The sequence below is a fragment of the Eimeria acervulina genome, genomic scaffold (assembly GCF_000499425.1).
Source record: "Eimeria acervulina Houghton genomic scaffold, Eah_scaff27, whole genome shotgun sequence".
Lineage (NCBI taxonomy): Eukaryota > Apicomplexa > Conoidasida > Eucoccidiorida > Eimeriidae > Eimeria > Eimeria acervulina.
The window spans coordinates 40,988-64,776 of record NW_013549944.1 but is presented as its reverse complement, the minus strand read 5'-3'; the positions used below and the strand labels follow the sequence as shown (position 1 = coordinate 64,776).

General features: G+C 59.7%; 1 protein-coding gene across 1 annotated transcript in view; it reads left to right on the top strand.

Moving 5' to 3' along the window:
• The window catches only part of EAH_00006280 (hypothetical protein, conserved), a gene marked incomplete at both ends in the record, with an annotated part of 35,619 nt that overhangs the window by 10,569 nt on the left and 1,261 nt on the right, over positions 1-23,789 (top strand). The window contains 9 exons of the mRNA XM_013396206.1: positions 88-3,739; positions 3,974-4,102; positions 4,341-10,126; positions 10,393-13,050; positions 13,352-14,477; positions 14,597-18,532; positions 18,862-19,180; positions 19,319-20,799; positions 21,040-23,703. Coding sequence (XP_013251660.1) covers positions 88-3,739; positions 3,974-4,102; positions 4,341-10,126; positions 10,393-13,050; positions 13,352-14,477; positions 14,597-18,532; positions 18,862-19,180; positions 19,319-20,799; positions 21,040-23,703 — 21,751 coding nt within the window. The remainder of the gene's footprint in view (positions 1-87; positions 3,740-3,973; positions 4,103-4,340; positions 10,127-10,392; positions 13,051-13,351; positions 14,478-14,596; positions 18,533-18,861; positions 19,181-19,318; positions 20,800-21,039; positions 23,704-23,789) is intronic.

Genomic DNA, 23,789 nt, shown 5'->3' with positions numbered 1-23,789 from the left:
CGCTGCTGCTGGCGAGCGACACCAAGCAAGCCTTTGTGCTATCCGTTGTTGCTGCTGCTGCTGTTTTGCTCTTCGCCTCTGCTGCAGGTGTTTGGTGACGGACTACGAAGTTGTATGCAGGCCGTTCTATGCGTATTTGTTTGAAGGGCGTCTTAGTGGCGGTGTTGCTTCTCCGCAGCAGCAGCAGCAGCAGCCGCAGCTGCTGCTGCAGCAGCAACTTCCTTGGGTTCCTCCTGTAGCGCAGCTGCTGCTGCAGGACCGCCGCAGCCGCTGCGGCGGCGTTTCTTCTGTTGCAGGCCTGGCTGCTCTTTGCGAATCTCTTGCTGCTCATCTGTGGGGTTGCGATGCTGCTGCTGCATTTCAACTGCTGCGCAGCGTAGGGATAGATGCCCAGGCTCTTGCTGCAGCAAACGCTGTCGTAGGCAGAGCTTGGCTCGTGCCTCACCTCCTGCATCTTCTCTTGCTGCTGCTTCAAAGCAACGCGCAAAGGCAGCAGCAGCAGCAGCAGCAACACCTGCTGCAGAAGCAGCAGCAGGCGAAGCATCCGCAGCTTGAACAGCAAGCACACTCCACTCGACCCAGCAGCAACGGCAGTCAAAGGCACGCGTCTACTGCAGACGCAGCAGCAGCTGCTGCGGCAGCAGCAGCAGCAGGTGCAGCAGCTGTTGCTGCTGAAGACCAGGCTGCTGTGAGTAGTTGCTGCGCGTCTGTTATGCGCTCGGTGGGAGACGCGCTGCACCGGCTGCTGTCCTGGCAGGCTGCGTTAGTAGCTGAAGACGAACCAGCAGCAGCAGCAGCAGGACCAGCAGCAGCAGCAGCACCAGCAGCAGCAGCAGCAGCAGCAGCAGGACCAGCAGCAGCAGCAAGAGCGCCTCGAGCTTCCGGAGCTGACGGGGGCCGGCGTGCCAGCAGCAGCAGTAGCAGCAGCAGGCATGCGGGTGTTTGCCCTAGTGAGGCGCTGGTAGACGCAGCAATTGTCTTCCTGCCGGTTTCTTGCGATGCACCGGCAGGATCAGCAGCAACAGCAGCAGCAGCAGCAGCAGACCCGTGCAGCAGCAGCGCATCGGGTCTGATGGGGTGGCAACGAGCGACGCTTTGGGAGGAGATCCCCAGCGCCCCACAGGGCTGCGCAGCAATTGCCCTCAGCAATAGAGGGGCTCGGTTGCTGCAGCAACACTTTACTCGGACGCAGCGGTTGCTGCTGCAAACAGCAAAGGGGCCTTGCTATGTTGAAGTGTGGGTAAGGACGGTGGGTGCTGCGCTCGCCGAGCTGGCGGGCCAGGAGCAAACTGCAGCGAGCAGCAGCAGCAGCAGCAGCAACAGCAGCAGCAGCAGCAGAAACAAGCGCAGCTTTGTTGCTCTGGGTGTTGTCGATACACCTGGAGCTGCAGATGCTGCAGCAAGGCTGGCGCTGCCTCTAGAAGATGCTTTTGCTGTTGCGCCTCCCGCTTTGCCAGGTGTAGACGATAAGGAGGATACAGGGCCAGCAGCAGCAGCAGCAGCAGCAACAGCAGGGGGAGCAGCAGCAGCAGCAGGCCGCGAAGATCGAGCGAAGGACTTGCATCGGATTGAAGCTACAATGCTAACATCAGCAACAGCAGCAGGAGCAGCAACTGAGAAAATAATTTGCTTCGCCCATAGAACACCATCACCTTTAAGGGGAGTGCCGGTGCAGCCTTTGCTGCGGGTGTGGGGTCCATCCCCAGAGACACTTGCTGCTGCTGCTGAGGCTGCTGCCTCTTGCCGCTGCATGCAAACCAGGATGGAAGCCTCGGAATATGGAGGAGATAACGAGCAGCAGCAGCAGCAGCAGCAGCAGCAGGGGCCGTGCTACTGCCAATGCGGGCGTATGTTTTTCCTTGAAGGGATTAAAGCGCCTTCAAGGTGTTGCCCTCCTGGGGTGCGAGTAGCTGCTGCGCTGCGTGTAGCTCCTGGTGCAGCAGCAGCAGCAGCCGCAGCAGCATCCGGAGCAGGAGCAGCAACGGCAGCAGCAGGTAGGGTGGGAGGCAGCAGCAGCAGCAGCAGCAGCGGGCTGCTGGCCTTGCTTGGACTGTACGGGGAGTTGCAACAACCGATGCCGCGGGTGCTGCAGGCGGCGCAGCGGCGCAGTCTTCGTGCTGCAGCTGCTTCTTTGTCTCCTCCCCTTCCTCTCTCTTCTGCTTCTGCTTCTTCTGCTGCTCCTCTGCCTGCTGCTGCTGCCTTCAGTGAATTGCATTTAGGGCTCCGCGCGCAGCTGCGGGTTGCCCGCGAAGCAGCAGAAGCGCTGCAGCTGCAGAAGCTGTGGCTGGAGGCAGCAGCAAGTTGCTGCGACCGCATGTGGCTGGCCTTCAGGGCCTGCCTCGCTGCCTGCGGCTCTGCTGCTACAACTAGCCTTGGAGGGGAAGGTACAGCGAAGCAGCAGCGCGACTCGAGACACGCCCGCAGCAGCAGCAGCAGCAGCAGCAACAGCAACAACAGCAAGAGCTGTTGCTGCTGCAGCAGCAGCCAGGACATTCTCCCGCCCATGCAGGCTGCGCTTGAGGAAATTAAGAGAGCCCTAGGCTGGGCTTTGCCCCATCTTGAACACTCCCCTGACCAGCCGGGGTCATCTGCAGCAGCAGCAGCAACAGCAGCCAAAGGAATGCTTGCAGCCGCTGCTGCAGCAGCCGCTGGGGAGGTTGCAGCGCAAGCAGAGCAGCAGCAGCAGCAGCAGCAGCAATCGGCGGCCCACTACAGCGCATCGCAATTCCTGCGTCTGCTTAGCGTATCGCCATCCACAGGTGCAGCAGCAGCAGCAGCAACAGCAGCAGCAGCAGCAGACGCATCGTTTACGACAGTGCATGCGGCAGCAGACCAATACCTGCACATGACACCCACGCTGCTGCAGCAGGAGTCTCCGGGGGTGGGGATTGGTGCTGCTTTTTTATCGGATATGATGTGGCTTTGTGTTGTCTCTCCCGAGCAGCAGCAGCAGCAGCAGCGGCGACGGCGGCGACAGAAGGTACTTGGTTGGAAAGTGAAGAGACGGCCTTCGTTGTGTCTTGTTGCAGAGACAGTTGCGGTGTCTCTGGTGCAGCAGCTGCTGCGCTGGCTGCTGCAGCACGCGCAGCGGCGGCTCATCAGCCTTTGGCTGCTGCAGCAGCAGCACGAAGAGCTGCTGCAGCGGCTGGTAGCGACGGCGTGCTGCGGGAGGCCCCTTCTGGGCCGTCTCTCTCTACGGCTTGTGCATGCAGCAGTTATTGCTGCTAGCAGCCCCTGCAGCAGCTGCGGCTTATCCGCTGCTGCAGAAGCCCTCGATATTGCTGCTGCTGCAGCACCTCTGCTGCCGACCTCTCCTTGTTGGCATATGGCCTCCCTCACCGGCTTAGGAGTTCGCCAGGCGGATAGCAACGCAGGATTTGCTGCTGTTTCTGCTGCTGCTGCTGCTGCGTGCCAGCAGCAGCAGCAGCAGCCTGATACTGACAGCTTGCAGCATTTGTTTGTAGCGAAGTCTGCTGCAGCAGATCGTCTGGGCGGCGGATCACCAGCACCATCCGCAGAAACAGCAGCGCCAGCAGCAGCAGCAGCAGCAGCTGCTGCTGCTGCTGCTGCAGCTAGGAGTTCTTTAGGGTTGCTGCGTCCTTGGGGTAGCTGCGTGTCTCTGCGTTATGTTTTGCTGCGCTGCTCTATCCCTTTGGATATCGAAGGCCCGAGTTGGTGGCGCATAGAAATTTCAATGCCCACAGCAGAAGCAGAAGTTGTTGCTCTCACCGGATATGATGTCAGCCTGCTGCTGCTGCTGCTGCGGCTGTTGCTGCTGTTAATGCCGCTGCTGCTGCTACGGCTGCTGCTGCTGCTGCTGCATTTTCTGCTCCGGCGATTTGCCGTGCGGCTGTGGCTGTTCCTGGATTTTCTGCCTGTCTCGCATGTTGTTGCTGCTGCCGTTGCTGCTGCTGCTGGTGCAGCTGCTGGTTGAGGAGAGGATTGTGTGAAACTGCTGCTTGGCTGTCTGCAGGTGCGGCGTCTCTGTCGCGGGCAGCAGCGGCCTTCCTCGCACAAGGAGCCGCAGCTGCTGCGTGTGGAGGCGTTTGCTGCTAAGGGGAAGTCTGGCTCGCGGCTGCAGAAGAACCTCAAGGCAAGGGGTGTTGCTGCTGCTGATCCGCTGCTGCTGCTGCTGCTGCTGCTTTTGCTGATTCGCTTCTGTTGTTGCTGCTGCCGATCTGCTGTCGCCGATTTTGTGGTGGTGGTGGTGGTGGTGATTGCTGGTGTTGCTTCCGCTTTTGCTGCTGCTGCTGCTGCTGAGGCTAGTGCAATAGTTTCTGGTGCTGCTGCGGGTTGCAGCAGCAGCAACATTGCGTAAGGGTGTTTGTTTCTTTTCGCAGTGTATTGATAGCTCGCTGCAGCAGCACTTGGCGTCATTGTATGGACGGGCGCACATGGAAAGCAGCCCCAAAGACCTGCATGCATCTGCTGCAGCACCGGAAGCACTTCCTGCTGCTCTGGATGTTGTTGCGCTGCCTTCTCCTAAGAAAGGGACGCTGAAGCTGCGTACACTTAACAAACCGCTAAAAGCTGCGCGTCTGCTGCTGCCCCACGCCGTCATTCATAGGGCGGCTCTCCGCTCTACAAATGCTGCAGCGCCAGCAGCAGCACCAGAAGCAGCAGCAGCAGCAGGACGGGCAGGGGGTACAGCTGAGCAGTACTTTCCCCCTCTAGACCCAATGCGTTCCTTGCATTTGTGTGTTATTACACTGGAGCCGTTTGCTAGTGGTTTTGCGGTGTATGTACACCGCAACTCAGAGCAAATATCTAAAGGCCTCCGCAGGCGGCACTCCCTAAAGGAGCTCCTTACCGCAGCAGCAGCACCAGGAGGGGAAGCAGGCTCTGCGCATGGAGCAGCAGCTTTCGTTCGAGTCCCCCTGCAGCGGCTGCCAATTAGAGACCCATGTAACTTCGCTGCTGCACTCCAGCATAAACGGCTGCAGCAGCAGCTGCTGCAGCAACAGCAACAGCAGCAACGACAGTTGCAGCGAGTGCAGCAAGAGGAACAGACGCAGAGGCGCCAGCAGCAGGAGGAGGAGCAGAAGCAGCAACAGCTACAAGAGCAGCAGAAGCCGGAACAGCTACAGCTGCAACAGCAGCAGCAGCAGCAGCAGGCGGAGGACCTGCAGCACTTGTTACAGTGGCAGTGGGCAGGTCTCTTTGGGCACTGGGAGTTGCAGTCGCAGAGCGCGAAGCTGCAGCGGGCCCTTATTCTGCAGGACCTGCGGCGCGGAGCAGCAGCAGGAGATCTGCTGCCGCAGCAGCAGCAGCAGCAGCAGCAGAACGGGGGTGCAGCAGCAGAGGCTCTTTCGCAGCTGAGGGCAGCAGGAGGTCTATTCCTTGCAGGTTTGCTGCAGCAGCTGCAGCAAGCTGTCTTGGCTGTAGCAACAGCATCTGCGGGGTTCCGTGTGCAGCCGCTGCCCGTTCGTGAGCTGCTGAGATCTAACGCAGCAGCAGCAGGAACAGCAGCAGCAGCAGCGGGAGGGAGTGTTGTTGGTGCTACGAAAGTGTATCACTTCTTGCACTGGGAGACAGATGAAGAGACGCTGCAGCGGCTGAGAGCAGCAGTCTCTAGGGCTCAGGCTGTGCTGCGAGTGCTGTCTCTAAAGGCCGGCAGCGCAGCACAGCCTCCGCGTGTGTTGCTGGAGGAGTTAACAGGGCTAGCACCTTCGTCGGCTCTGTCTCTCCTGCAGCAGCAGCAGCAACAGCAGCAGCAACAGCAGCAGCAACAGCAGAGAGCAAAGGCTGCAGAAAGCAGCAAAACTAAGGGACTCTCCTCATGGGCTACACCCACAGTGCTGCTGCAATACTGGACAGAAGCCTGGGAGTTGTTCGATCCCAGCGAGAGCTCCTGCCGCTTGTGGCAGGCCCTGTTGTCTCCTGCGGTGGCCTCAAACTACACCCCACAGCAGCAGCAGCAGCAGCAACAGCAGCAGCTGCAGGAGCAGCAGGAGAAGCAGGTGCAGCGAAGTCAGGATGCAGCAGCAAATGAGGGAGATGCTGCTACGAACGCACCGGAAGAGGCAGCAGCAGCAACGTGGATAATCGATAGCAGCAACAGCAGCAGCAGGAGGTGGGAGCAGCAGCGCCAGCGTCCTCAGATGCTGGGCGACGCTGAGGAGGATGTGTTTTGCTGCCGCTTAGTTGAGCTGCTGCCGCCTGCTGCTGCGGCTGCGCTGACAGCCTTCTTGCTGCAGCTGCTAGAAGACCTTGTGCGCGTCTGCAAGGAGATAGGAGACACCTCGTTGAGAGCAGCTGACAATCCGCAGCACGCGGCGAGCAGCGAGGCAAGGGCCCTACGCCTCAGCCTCTTAGGGGATCTGATGCACGTTTTGGGTGCTGTCTCTGCAGCTGCAGACGTGGTGCAGCAGCAACAGCAGCAGCAACAGCAGCACCAGCAGCAGCAGCAGCAGCAACAACAACTCTGCCCAGCGCTGCAGAAAGCAGACAGCAAGGGGACAACTTGTGTCGGCCTTACTGCAGCAGAAGGCTCGGCATACCGATTTGTCTCCTTGCTGCTGCAGGAGGTGTCTCCGATGGCAGCATGCGCGTTGCCGCTGCTGCGTGCTGCTCCTACTGCTGCTGCTGCTGCAGCAGTAGGGGGGGAAAGGGACAGCAGCAAGCGTGTAGCTGGCAACGGGTTGAAGCTGCGGCCTTGCTGCGACGGAGACGCTGGGGTGTCTGGACAGCTCAGTGATACGGCCCAACTCCTAGGAATTAAAGCAGATGTCTCCTTTACGCTGCTGCGGCTGCTGCCTGCAGCAGCAAGAGCGGCCCTGCATCCTGATGCAGCAGCAAAGGAGCGGTGTCCTCCTGTGGAGGGAGCAGTTGCAGCAGCAGCACCAGCAACAGCAGCAGCACCAGCACCAGTAGCACCAGGCAGCGAGACTGCAGCAGCTACAGCTGCTGCACCTCCCTCCTCTAAGCCTAGAGGGAGGCCTCGGGCGCTGGTTCGGGTGTCTCTGCTGCTGCGGATGCTGCAGCAGTGGGGCTTCTTGTGTCTGCCTGCACGTGATGAGGGTTCGGTGCATTTGCTGCACTGCATCTACGGCGCTGCTGCTCCGCATGCTGCTGCTGCTGCAGCGTTTGCAGCAGCAGCAGCAGCAGCCACCAGCTGGCGACAGTGCCCAGAAGGCGCAATGCCGTGGAGTGCGGTGTGTCAGGTGGCGCGGTTGCTGCCGGGATTGCTGCTGCAGCAGCAGCAGGGAGCAGCAGGAGCAGCAGCTCGGCAGCAAGCGCTGAAGAGTGTACTGCGGCAAGTGGCGCTCCTGGGCCAGACCCGTCTTCGTGCTGTTGCTGCTGCTGATGCTGTCAACGATGTCTTGAAGGCAGGAGACGTTGCTGCTGCAGCACGAGCAGCAGCAGCAGCAGCAGCAGCAGCAGGGGACACGCGCCCTATCGAGGATGCCTGGTTGCTGCAGTCTGGCCAGAAAGCCACAGACTGCGACGCCTACTCTGATGAGCTTGCTGCTGCTGCTGCTGATGGAGGAGACCTCTACACTTTTTCTGTCTCCCGCCGTCCCCCTGCATACAAGGGTCACGTCAGCACGGGGCAGCTGGAGCAGCAGTTTCTGCTGCCTCGCTGCTGCGGAGCTTGCACAGAAGGTCCGAAGCGCCGCGCTGCAGCAGGTGCAGCAGCAGCAGCAGCAGCAGCAACAGGCACGGACCTGGGGAACACGCCCCCTGCTGCTGCTGCTGCTGCTGCAGAGCTTGCATGTGTCCAGCGCCTCGACCCTGCTGGGCGTGTGCGGCGGTGTCTTGTGCGGCCTGTTGCTCAGTGGGAGGGCAGCAGCGAAGGGGAAAGCGATTCAGACTTGCAGCAGCAGCAGCAGGAGCAGCAGCAGCAGCTGCTGCTGCGACAGGAGTGGAGACGGGGAGATGTTGATGCAGACTCGTTAGAGAGCTGGACAGACAGAGGCTCAGACGGAGAGATGTCTGATCGGCAGCAGCAGCAGCAGCAGCAGCAGCGTGTGGTGATAGCAGTGATGCGGCGGCGTCCTGCTGCTACGACTGCTGCTGCAGCAGCACGACGGTCTGCTGCTGCAGCATCCAGTGCAGAGGAAGGGGGAGAGCAAGATAGAGACAGCGAAGACTCAGAGACAAACGGGTCCTTAAGAGAAGCAGATCTGCAGCTGCTGCTGCCGCTTGAGGGCGAGACCTGGGCTGATGGTGCTATAGAGCTGGAGAGCGCAGATGCAGTGACATTGCTGCGGCTGTTCCGGGGGGTGCTTGATGACAGCAGCAACGCCAACAGCAACAGCAGCAGCAGCAACAGCAGCTACAGCAACAGCAGCAGTAACACCAACAACAACACCAACAGCAGCAACAACAACAGCACCCCTAGCAACAGAAGCAGACGTAACAGCGGCACCCGCAGAGCTGTAAGGCAGCAGCAAAGGCAGCAGCAACAGCAGCAGCAGCAGCATGAAGAGTCGGAAGACGCTGCTGAATCAACAGAAGAGGATGGGGAGGCTACGGAGGCTGAGGCACGATCCATTCTTCGTCAGCTTCTTTCTGCTGCTGCTGCTGCTGCTGCAGGATCCACCACAGAAGCTGCAGCACAAACAGGAGCGACACGGGTGCTGCGCGTTGTCGGTGTTCGCCGTACCCTCCGCAGGCCTCGCACTCCCAGCAGCAGCAGCCGCAGCAGCAGCAGCAGCAGCAGCGACAGCTACGTCAGCAGCAGCCGTACAAGGTACCCCGACCGCCGGCTGCGTGGCGCCTGGGGTGACGGCGGCGACCGATCAGCAGCAGCAGCAGCAGCAGCAGCAGCAGCAGGGGCCGTTACTGGAGGGGCCCCAGGCAGCCTATGGGAGGCTGCTCTGGCGCGCAGACAGCTGCGAGCTGCTGAGCCGAGTTTAAATCTTGAGGAGGTGCAGAGCGCAGGAGAAACTGTCTCCGATTGGGAGGGTCCGATGGGTCGCTGGGGAGACAGGGGGCCTCCATCGCGCAGCAACAGCAGCAGCAGCAGCAGCAGCAGCTGTGCTGGCGGTAGCTGCCTTCTCTGTGGCTCCCCCTTGTGGAGACCTTCTGTAGTCACAAGACTAAGAAGCTCTCCTTCTGGTGTGCGGCCGCTACCTGCTGCTGCAGCGCCTCTTCCAGCCCTTCCTACTGGGCTTCCTGCTTCAGCGGAAGCAGCAGGGCTAGCATCAAACGAGCAACAGCAACAGCAGCACCAGCAGCAGTTGCTGCAGCAACAGCAACACCGACTCTTCGTGGAGCCGAAGATGGAAAGGCGCAGCAGCGACAGCAGCAGCTGCAGCAGCAGCAGCAGCAGCAGCGGCGATGGGCCCTACCGTAGGCTGCGGAGTTCCCTACGCGGCTATCCGACTTCCGTAGGCACAACTGCAGCAGCAGCAGACGCTGTGGTTGCTGCTGCAGCAGCTGCAGCAGGTGCTGGGGGTGGCCAGGAGCCTTTGCGGAGGGCTTTGAGTGACAGTGAGTGCGTGCCGCAGCCGTCCGCCCGCTGGCAGCAGCAGCAACAACAACAGCAGCAGCAGCAGCAACAGCAGCAGCATTCCCGTTTGAGGAGGAGACACACAGGAGGCTATCCAGCTGTCCGGCGAGTGCATCTGCGTCTGGCAGCAAAGGCGCGGCTTTGCCGTTTGCTGCTCTCTTGCTACAGTCTTCAAGGAGGAGACACCTCAGGCAGCTTGGGGGCCCCTACTGGGGGCCCCCTAGGCCTCTGCTGCCGCTGCGCTGGTCTGAGTGTATCATCTTCAGGGTCACGGCGAGCAGTGGGATGGCCGTCAGGCGCAGCAGGTGGTTCACGTGGCGTTGCAGCAGCAGCAGCAGCTGCTGCTGCTGCTGCAGCTGCTGCAGCAGGAGGTCCCGCCGCCTCGGCAACAGGAGCAGGAGGCGGAGCTGCTGCTGCACGAGTGCCTTATTCTTTGTCTTGTATAGAGGAATGCTTGTATGGAGATGATGCCTTCAGCACCGCCCCCTTTGGGGGCCCCGCTGGGCAGCTGCTTGTACGCTGTCCCCGCTGTGGAGGCCGTCTGTGTGGGGTGAGGCCCCCTGAAGCAGAAGGCAAGTGGCGCTGCGACGGGCTTAACCCTGAAGGAAGATGTGCAGCAGGTCTGATGGAGTTCCGCTCCTGGACAGGCGCACAGAGACATCGATGCAAGTGAGAAAAACAGCAGCAAAAGCAGCAGCAACAGCAGCAGATGCAGCAACAAAAGCTGCAGCAGTAGCATTTTTGGGGGGTGTGCGCTGCTGCTGCCTTAGGTGTGTGTGTGTGTGTGTGTCTTCACCTTGATGCCTGTTATTTATTTATTTTATCTCTCCTTGTTGCTGTCTTTGCGCCTGTGCTGCTGCTGTGGTAAGCTGCCTGTACAGTGTGCATGTGGGGTGTCTCCGTGTGTCTCCTTCTGTCTTCTCTTTTTTGTTTAGAATTGATGACTTCGATTACTGCCAGGCCTGCCACATCTACAAGGCGGTGTTAAACAGAAGAAAGTCTGTCTGGCGTGTTGATGGTAGCCGCACTCTGCTGCTTCCCGAGGACCCCCCAAGTGTACATAAAGGGCTATTCGTCTGGCAGCAACCTGCTGCTGCAGCTGCAGCAGCAGCAGCAGCAGCCGCTCCCGGTGGTCCTCGCGATGCCTCGGCTGCCGATGCAGACTCAACGAGTGCTAGCTGCAGCGCCGGCCCCAGCAGCAGCAGCAGCAGCAGCAGCAGCAGTGAAGGGCCAACAGGCCTTTGGGGCGCACTTCGTGCAGATGCGTTACGGCCGCTGCCTCCTCCTGATGAGAGGGTAGAGGAGTTGGTGGCGAGCCGACTGCAGGGGGGCCCTGAAGGTGCTGCTGCTGCAGGTGTGCTGCTGTGTCTCCCCAGCAGTCTGGTGTCTCCTCAGCCCCCCAAGGGGAACCCTGCTGTTATTCAAGCCATTGAGGCCCCCGCTTCGCTGCCGCCTCTCAGCAGACAGCAACTTACTCGGCTCAACTGTACACGCTTCTTCCCCCTGTATCACAAAGATGCAGAGACACTGCGGGTAGAGGGCCTTAGAAGCCCTAACGCCAATTTCTTAACCCTCATCTTAATCTCAGACGAGAATGTATGGCCCCTTGTTATACAGGCCCGCTTCCAAGACACCCCCAGCAACAGCAGCAGCAGCAGCAGCAGCAGCAGCGGTGGCGGAGGGGGTAGGAGCCTCGGAGTTGAAGATGGGCAGCTGTTTGCTTCTGCTGATTGTCTCCTTGTTAGCAGCTATGTGAGGGGACACTGGCGCGGCAGCGCCAAGACTGAGCGCGCTAGGCGGTCGCCTTCACCCCTCAGAGGAGCTGCTGCTGCTGCTGCACATCAGACCTCTTTAGACCCTGACAGCAGCAGCAGCAGCAGCAGCATGGAGGAGGGGAGGTGGTATGTGGATATACACCGGGTTGCTGGCCCTGGTGGAGGCACGCTGCGCTTCAAGGGGACAATTTGTGTGAATGGCGAAGTACATTACTGGCGTTTGGTGTCTCCTGTAGCAGCAGCAAACCCTCCTCGTTTTGTTGCAGTAGGTGGGGCTGCAGCAGGCCGCAAGGATATGGCTGTTTACTTCTCCTCTCACCTGAACAGACACCTCGAGCTGCTGCTGCCGCACACGCTGCAGCAACTCCACAAGTTCATCTTCGCTGATCCTAACGACTGTGTCTCCCCAGTGCCCCCTCCCCACGCTTCCTGCACGGCTCCGGCCACGGCAGCAGCAGCAGCAGCAGCAGACCAGCAGCAGCAGCACGAGCAAGAAGTCCTTCGATTGTGTACAGAAGCCACGAGGAGTGCGCTGCAGCAGCAACCGTTGCTGCAGGTGCAGCTGCCGGTCGACACGCAGCAGCGGCAGGCTCTGACAGCAGCAGTTCGTTGCTTCCAGTGGGAGGCAGCAACGCAGGCTCAGAACCTGCTGCTGCAGCTGCTGCTGCAGCAACCCCGAGCTGCGCTGCCTCTGTGGCCGCAGCTGCTGCGGACTTTCGCTGATCTTGTTAGGGCAAGGCCTTCCCTTCGAGGTGTTGTTGCAGAGCTGCTGGTGCGGGTATTGCGTGCAGCAGATGCAGCAGAACAACTGCCGCCTCCCCTCCACCAGCAGCAGCAGCAGCAGAAGCAGGAGCTGTTGCTGCTGCAACAGCAAGCTCGTTTCTGGGCGGTGGTGCCGCGTTCGTTGCCCGGTGTACGTTTAGGTGCGGAGCTGCTCATACAGCTGAGGAGCCTTTGCTTGCTGGGGCTGATGTCTGTGGGGTTGCTGGACCTTCACTTCAACTCAGAGTTTGGGGCCTTTAGGGAGCTTGTGGAGGCGCGGGAACGGCAAGAGGGGGTAGATGAAGCAGCAACAGCAGCAGCGGCAGACGCAGATGCAGGTGCGGACGGAGCAGCAGCAGAAACAATAGCCGCAGCAGGGGATGAGGCTGAGGAGGAGACAGCGGAGCTGACAGCTCCAGAAGCAGCACGAAGCGTGCTGCGGCAGGTAGCATCAGAGCTGTTGCACCCGCCTCCCCGATCCCCACCTCGACCACTGGTCCTCTCGCAGACAGTCAATGGGAGGTCCAGTGGTCAGCAGCAGCTGCTGCGGCGTTGTGCTGCCTCCACCCCACCGCTAGTGGGAGTCGATCCCGTTCGCCTGTCGCGCCAAGGCTTCCTAAACCCTGCTCTGCTGCTGCACGAACTTGGGCGTGAGACCCGTCACCCGTACAGCCCAGTTGCTGCGTTCACCGCTACTGCTGAGGCCTCTGTACCCTACAGCTGGGCCACTGCGGGGGGCAAACAGCAGCAGCAGCAGCAGGAGCAGCAGCAAGAGCAACAGCAGCTGCAGCACGAAGGCGCTACGTACTCAACCGTCCTTCGTCCTGAAGACGCCAGCAGCAGCACCAGCGACAACACCAACAGCAGCAGCAGCAGCAGCAGCGAAGAGGGTGCTTTCTGCTTGGGCGAGTCTCCTTTATGTGGGGGGGAGTTGTCTCCTGGCTTTGCCTGGGCCCGGGGCTGCGTCCTTCGCTTCTGTCGCCTCAGCGGCACTCGCCTTGGAGATGCTCTCAGGTTTTACTCTCAGGGAGAAGCTGCATGCGTTGCTGCATATAGGTAGGTAGCTCCCAGTCATATTGCTGCTGCTGCTGCTCGGGTAGTACCCGCTCCTGCTGCTGCTGCTGCTGCTGTTGCTTGAGCCGCTCCTTTAGTGTGAATGAAATGCCCTGTACAAACGTGTCTATAGTAGAGGCGTCGCAAGTGGGTTGTGTGGTCCTTCTGTGTTTGCTGCTGTGCGTGCAACAGCAGCAGCAGGCACAGCAGCAGGTTCATCAGCAGGTGCTGCAGTTGTTGCTGCTGCAGCCCCGTGCATATATTGCGTTGTGTTATGTTGTGCTGCGGTCTATATCGCATGCAGCGGGAGTTCGTTGAGGGTGTGGGGCCGTCCTTTGGTGCTGCCTGGCTTTGCCTTCGATTGCTGCTTCTCTTCATTCGGTCTCTGCAGCAGCGCAGCTCCGCTGCCGGACCCTGCGTCCCCCAGTGACGGCCCAGGAATGTGGCTGTCACCAGATCTAACAAGCCCTCTGCTGCCTGCAGATGGAGGCTGCCCACAGGCTGCTGCAGCCTCAGCAGTTGCTGCGGAAGCTGCAGCAGCAGCAGCAGCAGTAGCAGCAGCAGTAGCGTCAGGAGACGGATTCGCTGAGGCCGCCGTTAGGGATCCAAGTTCAGCAGGCGCCGCTGCAACGGATCTTTCGGGCGGTGCAGCCGCAGCAGCAGCAGCAGCAGCAGAAGCAGCAGCACGGCAGGCAGCGCGTATTGCTGAAGAGTATATGCAGCTGGAGCATGTTAGTGACCAACCCAGCAGCACCAGCAGCAGCAGTAGCAACAGCAGCAGCAGCAACAGCAACAGCAGCAGCAGCAACAGCAACAGCAGCAGCAGCAACAGCAACAGCAGCAGCAGCAACACAGCAGCAAGCGGGATTTCAGAGATCGCGTCCCCCAGCCTCTGGGGCTGGAAGTTCTGTGTCTCTGCTGCCACGCGGCAGGAGCTGTTCAATGCATATGCAGCAATTGGGCCTTCGCACTGCTGCAGCCCTGCTGCTCTTGACCCTTTGCTACCCGACCCTGAGGCAGCAGCAGCAGCAGCAGCAGCGCAGCAGCAGCAGCAACAGCAGCAGCAAGGTGTCTATGATGCATTGGCCCACTCCTTTTCCCCCGTGCTTAGCGTAGCGCTGCTGCAGTTTCTGGTGTCGGACTTCTCGCAGCACCCAGAGGTGCTTGCTGCTGCCCGAAAGAACCCTCAAGTTGCTGCATCTTTGGGGGCTGAGGCTGCAGCAACAGCTGCAGCAGCTGTTGATGCTGCTGCTGCTGCAGGTACTGCGGCAGCAGCAGACGATTGCTGCAGCAGTCTTGCTCTCGTGCCTGCTGCTGCATTTGATCCCGCGCTCTTCCTCGGGCTGTTAGGGGCTGCAGACGCGATGGCTGCTGTTTCTCCTTTGCCGCTTCAGGCCTCCGCGCTTGCTATTGCTAGGAGTTTTGTTGAGGTACTTTGGTGCTGTTGCTGCTGCTGCTGCTGCTTGCACTGCTGTTGCTGCTGTTGATGCTGTTGCTGCTCCTCCTGCCTCATCGAATGCTGCTGCTTTGTTTGCTGTGGGGTGTTCAGAATGCGCCGTGGCTGAGTGCCAACGGCTCTAGCGCCTTGGCGGTCGCTTGCTGCAGCAGCACAGGAGCAGCAGCAGCAACAGCACCAGCAGCAGCACCAGCAGGAGATGGCGGTGCCTTGCCTGTTTCTTGTATTCCGCCTCGGCCGTTGATAGCTTGTGCTGCAGAGGCGAGCTTGCGGCGTCGCGTTGCGTGTCTTTGTCTGTGGCTTGCATCAGATATGATAAGTTCAATTGATATGTCTTTGCGGCTAGATATATTTGAAGGGGAGTTGGGGAGGCCCTCTGGGGGCCCCTTCTGGGAGGAGACTCTGCTGCGGGGCTGCTCGTTCCTGTGGCTGCCCGCACCCCTCTTGTTTGCTGCTCAGACAATCGCCGTGCTGCTGTTTGCTGCTTTAGGGGAGGATGCAGTGCAGCAGCAGCCCGCAGCAGCAGCAACAGCAACAACAGCAGGAGCAGCAGCAGAAAACGAAGTAGAGACAGAGGCCTGCAGCATACGAGAGGAAATAACAGGGGCCTTAGCGCAGCTACTTGAGCTGCGGGCGCACCTCCACCCATTAACATGTGAGTGGAAGCTTATACAAAGTATGCATCAGCATCCTATAGAGCGTCTTGCTTCATTTTTATCAGAGTTGCTGCTGCGGCTATATGCGCTTGGGGGGCTGCAGCAGATGCAGGCGTTAGCAGCAACGAAGAAATCCGCGACAGCACCTGCTGCTGCTGCTGCAGCAGCAGCAGCAGCAGCATTGAACCCATTTGGGGGGGACAACACGTGGCCGGCAGCAAAGGCACCCCTTCAACGTGTGCTGCTGCTGCTGGGCAGAGACGCGCGACGATTGCAGAGGAAGGCTTTGGCATTCTCCCAGTGCTGCTTCAGCAGCACGCACCTGAAGCTGCAGCCGCAGCAACCGCTGCAGCAACAGCCACACCAACAGCAGCAGCAGCAGCAGGTCCTCCAGCAAGGCTCTCCGGCGACAGCAGCAGGACCTTCTCCTCCGCTCGTAGAGAGCGAGCACCAAACGCATCAGCCGGTTGTCTCAAGTGGCAGCAGCAGCAGCACCAACAACAGCAACAACAACAACAACAACAACAACAGCAGCAGCATTGTGGGGAAGGGTGGAGTAGAGTGTCTAGTAGTCCCCAGCCGTCTGCCTCAGGGCCATCCTTTGGAGCTGATGCGGAGTGTAGGGCATTTGTTTGTGCGTAGTTCTCATCCATACGCACGGATGGTTGCTGCAGCAGACAGGCCTGACGTCCCTGAAGCAGCCTATGTCCAGCAGCAGCAGCAGCAGCAGCAGGATAGGGAAACAACAGGGCAGCAGGAGTTGATGGATAGGCTGCTGCTTGTACACCCAGATGCAGCAGGTGTATCCGTTACCTTCGGTGTACCCCACAGCGATTTGTCTCCTTGGCATTTGCTGTCAGTGGAGGCTTTACCCCTTACGGCTTCGAGGCAGCAGCTGCTGCGACGTGTTGTTGCTGCTCAGCACGCTTTAGAAAGCCTAGACGCGACGACGACGGCCACCGGTGCTGCAGCAGCAGCAGCAGCTGCTGCTGCTGCAGGGTTCTTTGTTGCTCCTCCCTTGCGCACAGACCTGCCTGAGGACGGGTCGCAAGCAACTACAACAGCAGCAGCAGCAGCAGACATCCGCAGGGCTCTAGCAGCAGCAATTGAAAAGGATATCAGAGACTTGTGCGGAGATGAAGCAAGCTGGGCCCCAGCATTGGAGATCAGCAGCGCATGGAGTGCCCCCACATGGTATGGTGCTGATTACTCCCTCAGCTGTACAGACACCTCAGTGGCCAAGCATTTTGCTTTAGGGCATTCTCCTGCAGGGCCAGCTGCTGCTGCTGCTGCAGCCCTTCCTCCTGCAGAGGCTGCGCCTGGAGATACGGACGCCGCAGCATCTGGTACCTGGAGACAGCAACAGCAGCATCAGCAGCAGCAGCAGCGGCAGGTTGTGTCTTGTTCTGCTGGCTGCTGCAAGGGCTTCCCCGTAGTACCAGGCGCTGTTCTTCGAAGGCTTAGTGTTAATGAGCAGCAAAGGCGAATGCAGCAGCCGCTGCAGCCGTGGCAGCAACAGGTGGCGGTTGCTGAGGAGAGCGACGCGCTGCATGCAGGCGGTGGCAGCAGCAGCAGCAGCAGCCGCAGCAGCAGAAGCAGTGGAGGCCCTTCTTCGAGCACCAGTCCTATGAGTCTCCTCGACAGAGCAACGAACCAACTTCTGCGAATGCTACGTGGCAGCAAATCTGCAAGCAGCAGCAGCAGCACAGCAGCAGATGGGGATCAGCAGCCACGCCCCGTGCAGCTGCCTCAGCGGGAGCGTCATGGAAGCGTTGGCGAGGCGCGTCGCCGTTCCGGTGTGGGTGCAGCAGCAGCAGAAGCTCCAGCAGCAGTAGCACCAGCAGCAGCAAATGCTTCCGCTGCACCTTGCGGCAGCAACGAAAGCAGCAGCAGCAGCAGCATAGGCAGCGCCTGCGCATTGCCTTCTGCTGAGCCCAGCACCGAGGAGGTTATTCATCTCCTTTCAGGGGCCCTTATACCCCGTGATGCATTTGCATTAGATGGTGTATGGAGCGTTGATCTCCGAGTGTTCTGGAAAGAAGACGCATGGGGGAGGCCCTTAGATGCTGCAACTGCACGGGCCCTTCCCTTTAGAGAAGCAGGGCCTCCTCATCTACGCAGGAGCAGCAGCAGCAGAGGTCGAAGCAGCAGCAGCAAAAGAAGCAGTCTTAATGCTGTGAACATCTGTGGACCGGAAATAGGATTGGTGCCGGTGGCGTACGGGTTTCCTTCCAAGAGCACACGCTGCAGCAGCAGCAGCAGCAACAGCAGCAGCAGCAGCAGCAGCGATACGGGGTCATCGCCGCCGTCTGCCAAACGTGCAGGGCACGAAGAAACATGTCCCCTGATCCCTGGACCAAGTGAGCGTTTCTTCCTTGTCTCGTGCAAGACCGACCTTGTGAGGGACCAGCAGCAGCAACAGCAGCAGCATCCGCAGCAGCACCAACAAGCAGCATGCGAGCTGCTGCCTGTGCGGGAGGGCCTTCACCTTGCAGAGGGCGAGGCTGAGGAGGGTGTCGCAACCCACCTTGTGGAAGACGTCGGCCGAGTGGAGCAGCTGCTGCTGCATGCATACAGTGCAGCAGATATGATGCCTCTAGGCTGCGCCCCATGGCCTTCAGAAGAACGAGTGCATCAGCTGTCTGTACACCCCATCATCCCCTTAGTCAAAATAGGGGACCCACGTTCTCAGGTTTCGCGCCTGCAGAAGCTTGGAGCTCTCAACCAGCAGCAGCACCAGCATACGCAGCAACGCCATCAGCCGCTGCGGCAGCAGCAGCAACAACAACAGCAGCAACAGCAACAGCAGCAACAGCAACAACAGCAGCAGCAAGGGACAAGTCAAACATATGGCGGAGATCTCACAAGAACAGTGCTGTCTCTGTTGGATCGTATGGGGGGCCTCACCAACTCCCGCCCCTCCACTTCGGCTGCTTCTGCTGCAGCTGCTCCAGCATCTGAGGCCCCGTTGCAAGCTCCGCGCTTGGCCCATGGCAGCAGCAATAGCAGCAGCAGCAGCAGCATCAGCAACAACAGTTTGTGTTGGCATAGGTTTGTTCCTAGCGGTACAGTTGATGGCTGGGGCGACTTGCGAGGCGTGCGGAGCTCCTTTGATGATACTGAGAAGGTTTCTGTGGAGGCATCAATCCTTGGTGACGTGCAGATGCTGTTTATGCAGCCATCTGGGGAGCTGCTGCAGCAGAGTGTGCATGCAGCAGGCGACGGCGAAGCAGCAGGAGACGGAGAGACTGTTAAGGAGACAATCAAGTGCTGCTCAGCCATTCTGTCTCTTCGGGTTGAAGTTGTCCTCAGCCAAACGAGGCTCATCCGCCTTAAGGAGGCCCACAGCGACTTTGCTGCAGTGAAGCAGCAGGTGCGGCGAGTGCATCAGCAGCAGCAGCAGTAGCAGTAGCAGCAGCAACCTTTATCATTCATTATCTGTTATTCTTTTGTGTCTCCGCTTTCTGTCGGACTCCTTGTTGTTGGTCTGCCTGCCATATCTCCTTGCCGTCGTCTCCGCAATATATATTACTCCTTTTAGTGTTCATGCTGCACCCCATTTGAGCCTCACGTGGCTTTGCTTTTTGTCTGTCTCCATCGGGTCGTTTTCTGAATATCTCCTCGAAGCTTTGCTCATCACCGTTGCTGCCTTTCTCCCCTCTGTTGCTGTTGCTGCTGCTGCTGTTGTTGCTGCTGCTGCAGATGAAGGAACTGGTTGCGCCCGTGGTGAAGTCGGCCAATCCTCCACACCCTGAGGACCGGGTGGCTGTACAGCGCATGCACTTGCTGCTGCAGCAGCTGCGTCGTTCGCGCCGCCGGGTGCAGCAGCTGCAGCAGTTGGGGCATGAAGACACGATTCGGTTTACTCTAAAGGTGCAGCAGCAGCAAGGGGAGCAGCAGCAGGACGGGCTGGCTTTTGACGTGCCGCTGGAGCCTCTTAAGGTCTCCCATACACTCGGAGAAGTGCGCAGGCTTCTAGGCGCAGGAGGGGGCCTTGCTTTGGTTCCAGGCATCCGCCTCGGTAAGTCTAGAAAGTTCTTAGGTGTATATTTGTCTATTTATTTTTCTTCTTTTCTCTGATTTAGGGAGCTTGTTCGCTGCACCACATTCCCCCCATCCTGTGGCTACTCTGCTGCTGCTGCTGCTGTTGCTGCTGCAGGACCTGCTGTATGTAAGGTGGAGGCGCTGCGGGTGGTGCAGCCGTACCCACAACCCCTTAACCCTGAGCTATGGAATGCGAACGGTTTCTTCGCAGCCAACTGCGCAGCACTTCGTTTCAGGCTGCAGCAAACGCCATACCGGACTCATGCCAATTGGGTTGCATGCAATCACCTACCTGCCGATGCCTTCTTCCCTCCTCAACAAGCTCACACTCATGATGACCAGACCCAACAGCAGCAGCAGCAACAACAACAACAGCAGCAAGAGCAGGGGGCCGAAACCACTGCAAGCCCAACGAGTACTGAAACGAGCGACGATCAGGAAAGTATCGGAGATGCAGCCATTGATGGAGGGAGACACGGCGGCAGCAGCAGCAGCTGCAGCAGCAACAGCAGCAGTGGCGAGATGACGTATATGTTTGCAGGGTACAAGCTGTCAGTGGATCAGGTGCTCAGGCCCTCTGCCTCCTTCTTGTGCCAGCCATCCCTCATTGATAGCGAACTCGGAGGGGCATCCTGCATCGCTGCAACAGCAGCAAAAGCTGCAGCAGCAGAGCAGGTTGAATCCGCAGCGCGTAGACGGGGCTTCGCCGGCGCTGCGGCAGCTGCTGCAGCTGCTGCAGCGACAGCGGTGGCAGCAACTGCGGCAGCCGGAGCTGCTTCTGGAGAAACAGAAGAACCAGCACCAGCAGGAGCATCACCACCAGCACCAGAAGCAGCACCAGCAGCTGCAGCAGGAGCTGCAGCAGCACCTGGTGACGCCGCAGGGAAACGAGACGCAGCAAACTCCCAGCTGGTGGATCTCTTCTGGGGGCGTAGCTCTTCTGCAGGGACGTTGTTGCTGTGTTCCCCTAAAGACGCATGCAAAGAGGCACCTCTAGAGGCTCCAGGAGCAAGCAGCAGCATCTGGGTAGCAGCAACAACTCTGTCGCTTGTGTGGGATGAAGCCTGGCCAGACGGCCTCCTGTTGGCTCTCATGGCGGAGCTGAAGAGCTCGCGGGACTCAGCTCTTTCTTCGCCTCACCCCCTCACTGCGAAGCAGTTCCTACAACTTCCCCTCCCACCTATTCCCTCCGAGGGAGCCCCCGGTGCAGCTGCAGCAGCAGCACCAGCAGCAGCAGCAGCAACAACAGCTTCAACCCCAGCCGTCTGGCAATTCAGAATGCGGCTAGATAGCGACGGGACGCTGTTGGTTCCCCCTATGAATCTGTGGGAGTGGGGGAGCCCTTGGTGGCCGTCTGTGTCGCAGCAGCACATTCTGCAATCCTTGGGGCGCATGCGTGTGTCTTACTTCCGTCAGGGGCCCTCCGAAAGGGGGCCCCACAGCTCCAGCTCTCGAGCAGAGGCAGCAGGAGCAGCGGTAGCAGCACCAGCGCCACCAGAATCAGGAGAATTAAGTTGGTTCTTTGCTGATGCCATCGCAGGCCTCGAGGTGCTCAGTACAGATCATTCAGACAGAAGCCATGCCCATAGGCCGACGGTATGTACAAAGTGTTGTTGTTATACTGCAGCTCCCGTTGCTGCATTTCTCCTTGCTGCTGCTTCGGCTGCTGTTGCTGCTGCTGCTGCTGCGAATATGGATTTCACTCGCGATTCTTTGCACGCAGCTTCGCCCCGGGGCTGTGGGGTCCAAGCCCGGGGTTATCTGTACACCCGAACCTGCAGGTGTGCTTGCACAGAAGACGAAGGCCCCTTGCATGTGTATACGGTGTATGTTCAGGGTCTCGCGAGCTTAGCGCGTGAGCTGTCTGCTGAGGTGCCTGAGGATGGGACAGAAGACGATGAAGACTCCACGGGATCGGTTCCTTCAGAAGGAACCGCCCCAGCAGCCTCCGTGCTGCTGTCCGAAGGGGGGAGAGGCCCTGGGTTAAGCGGCTCCATGCGGCCAGTAGAGCCTCTTGAAGACGCGCTGTATCTCTGCTGGCAGGCGTATGCGACCTGCGCTGTTGCTGCTGCAGCCGAAGCTGCTGCCACCCCAACCCCTGCACAGTCTACAGCACCTGCCGCCGCAGGGCACAGCCCTGGGAGATCCAGCAACAGCAACAGCAGCAGCAGCAGCAGCAGCAGCAGCAGCAGCAGCAACGCCCGTGTCACGTTTCCGTCATGGCCGTTAGTGCCGCTGCGTGCCCTCGTATCTCCTCTGGCGTATGCAGTAACGTTTGAGGTATTAGGCGTTTTCTTCCGCAGCGCGCTAAAGGCAGCAAACCGCGCAGCAGCAGCAGCAGCAGCAGCAGCAGCAGCAGGGAGTTCAGGAGGGGATAGCGAAGGGTCTGCTGCAGCAGCAGCTGCAGCAGAAGCCGCTGGAGCTGCTGCGTTTCAGCTCTTGTGGCCTCCGCACCCTCGTGAACTCCACCGGGCGCTCTTGTGGAGGCTCGAACTTCTTCACTGCCTAGATACGAGTGTTAGTTTCTTCTTACCTTTGCTGAGTCGGCCGCGCCTTCCTCATCTTTGTTGTCCCTGTCCGCTTCCCACAGCCGAGCTGCCCTTAGCTGCTGCATCCGGAGCAGCAGCAGCAGCAGCAGAAGATGATGCAAGCGGTTCTTCCCAAGGCGCCATCCTGCTGGCAAGGCCCAGCCGCTGTGTGTTTGGCCCCACAGTGGCGGACCCGTCGAGGCCCCTTGACTCTGCATGCACATGGGGCCTCATGGGGGGCCGCCTTAAGAGCTGGCGCCGCAACAGCAGCAACAGCAACAGCAGCAGCAGCAGAGGTAGCAGCGGCGGGAACATTCTGGGCCCGCCGGTGTCCGTGGTGGAGGGGCTGATAAGCCGCATGCGCGACTTGATACTGCCTTCGCGGCGGGCCTCAGCATTCAGTGCTTCCTCTCTGTGGCACTGTCGGCTGCTGGAGAGACGGAGGGGAGGGGACGCCTTCAGTGCAGAGGAGCGGCTGTGTACACCTCCCTCGGTAGCAGAGCAACTCTCCTGGGGCTGCGTGGCTGCCCCAAGGGATGTGCTGCTGCAGCGCCACTGGGGGGCCCTTGCTGCTCTTCTTGCCATCCGAGGCATATACCCTGAGGCCCCTGCACCGCAAGACCAAGAGGCCTACTGCCCTCGCGTGGGAGCGGGAAGTCTCTCTCTCGGACGAAGTTTGCCTGGAGGCGCATCAGCAGCAGCAGCAGCAGCTGCTGCTGCTGCTGCTGCTGTGGAAGGCGGCAATGGTGTTGATGAGGACGTGTCACTGCTACCTGAAGCAGACTTCGCGTCTTCACTCGTTAACCAGCTGTCGCAGCAGCTGCTGCGGATCCCTTCTACATCGTTACTGGCTCTGGAGCGCTGCTTTTCTGTGGAGTTGAGAGGCGAGGGAGCGCAGGATTTGGGGGGCCCCTATGCTGAGGTGCTCAGCGCCTTATGTGATGACCTTATAGGTAACCGCCTCTTTATACCGTCTAGCAACGCCCGAGCAGGTGTTGGAGAGGGCAGAGACTTCACTGCAGTTAATCCTTTGCTGCGGGACCTGCTAGTGCCTGCAGCAGCAGCAGCAGCAGCGGCAGCAGGCGCTGCTGCTGCTGCGCCGGGGGGGCAGCACCACGGCACTGTTGCCTTCTGGGAGGATGAAACTGCTCTGGGGGTCTTCGGGCCCGCCTCCTTAAATGCGGCTCCAGCTCCCCTTCCTTCTCTCCTCGCCGACGCCCCACCGTTGCTGGTTGCGCCACCCCAGCTGAGTCCTACAGCAGATGATGCAGCAGCAACAGCAGCAACAGCAGCAGCAGCAGCTTCAGGACCCCTGGCGCTGCTGCTGCCCCAAGTGCAGCAGCAACAGAGAGACTACGGGATGTTAGTTGGGTCATTGCAAGAAGAAACGGAAGAGGATGCTGAGAGTTCACTTCTGAGTTTCTGGGGTTTGTCTGGTCTTACGGTGTATGGACAGAACGTTGCGCGAGCACTACAAGCTGTAGGCGTCTTGATGGGGTGTGCTGTCACTTCAATGAGTCCTCTAAATCTGTCTCTTACTCCAGCCATTTGGACGCTGCTGCTGGGGCACCACCCGCCTCCGGATCTCTTGCTGCAGCAGGACTTGCTGGCAGCAAAACACCTCCGCAGGCTGCTGGCGCCCATTGCTGCAGCTGCTGCTGCAGCGGCTGCAGTGGACGAAGCGCCATCATCAGCTCCAGGCAACAGCCCTCGGGAAGTAGTTTCGGCAGCTGCTGCTGCAGCAGCTGCTGCGGCTGCTGCAGAGGCAGCAGCAAAGGCAGCTGCTGCATCAGGCGAGGATGAAGAAGAAGCACGAGAAGAGGCTGCTGCCGCTGTGCAGGTTCTGCTGCAGCGCGGTGCCTGCATTGATGACTCTGTTGGCAGGCCGCTGCCGCTCGCTCCCTCTTGGGAGCGTTTGCGTCTACGCCCGCAAGACCTCCCCGCCATCTTAGACATCGAGCAATATGCAACGGTAAGGGAATATGTACTGGTTTTGTTTCTTTTAAATTACTATAGCCACTGTCTGCTGCTTTTGATGCTAACAGCAGCTGCTCTTGC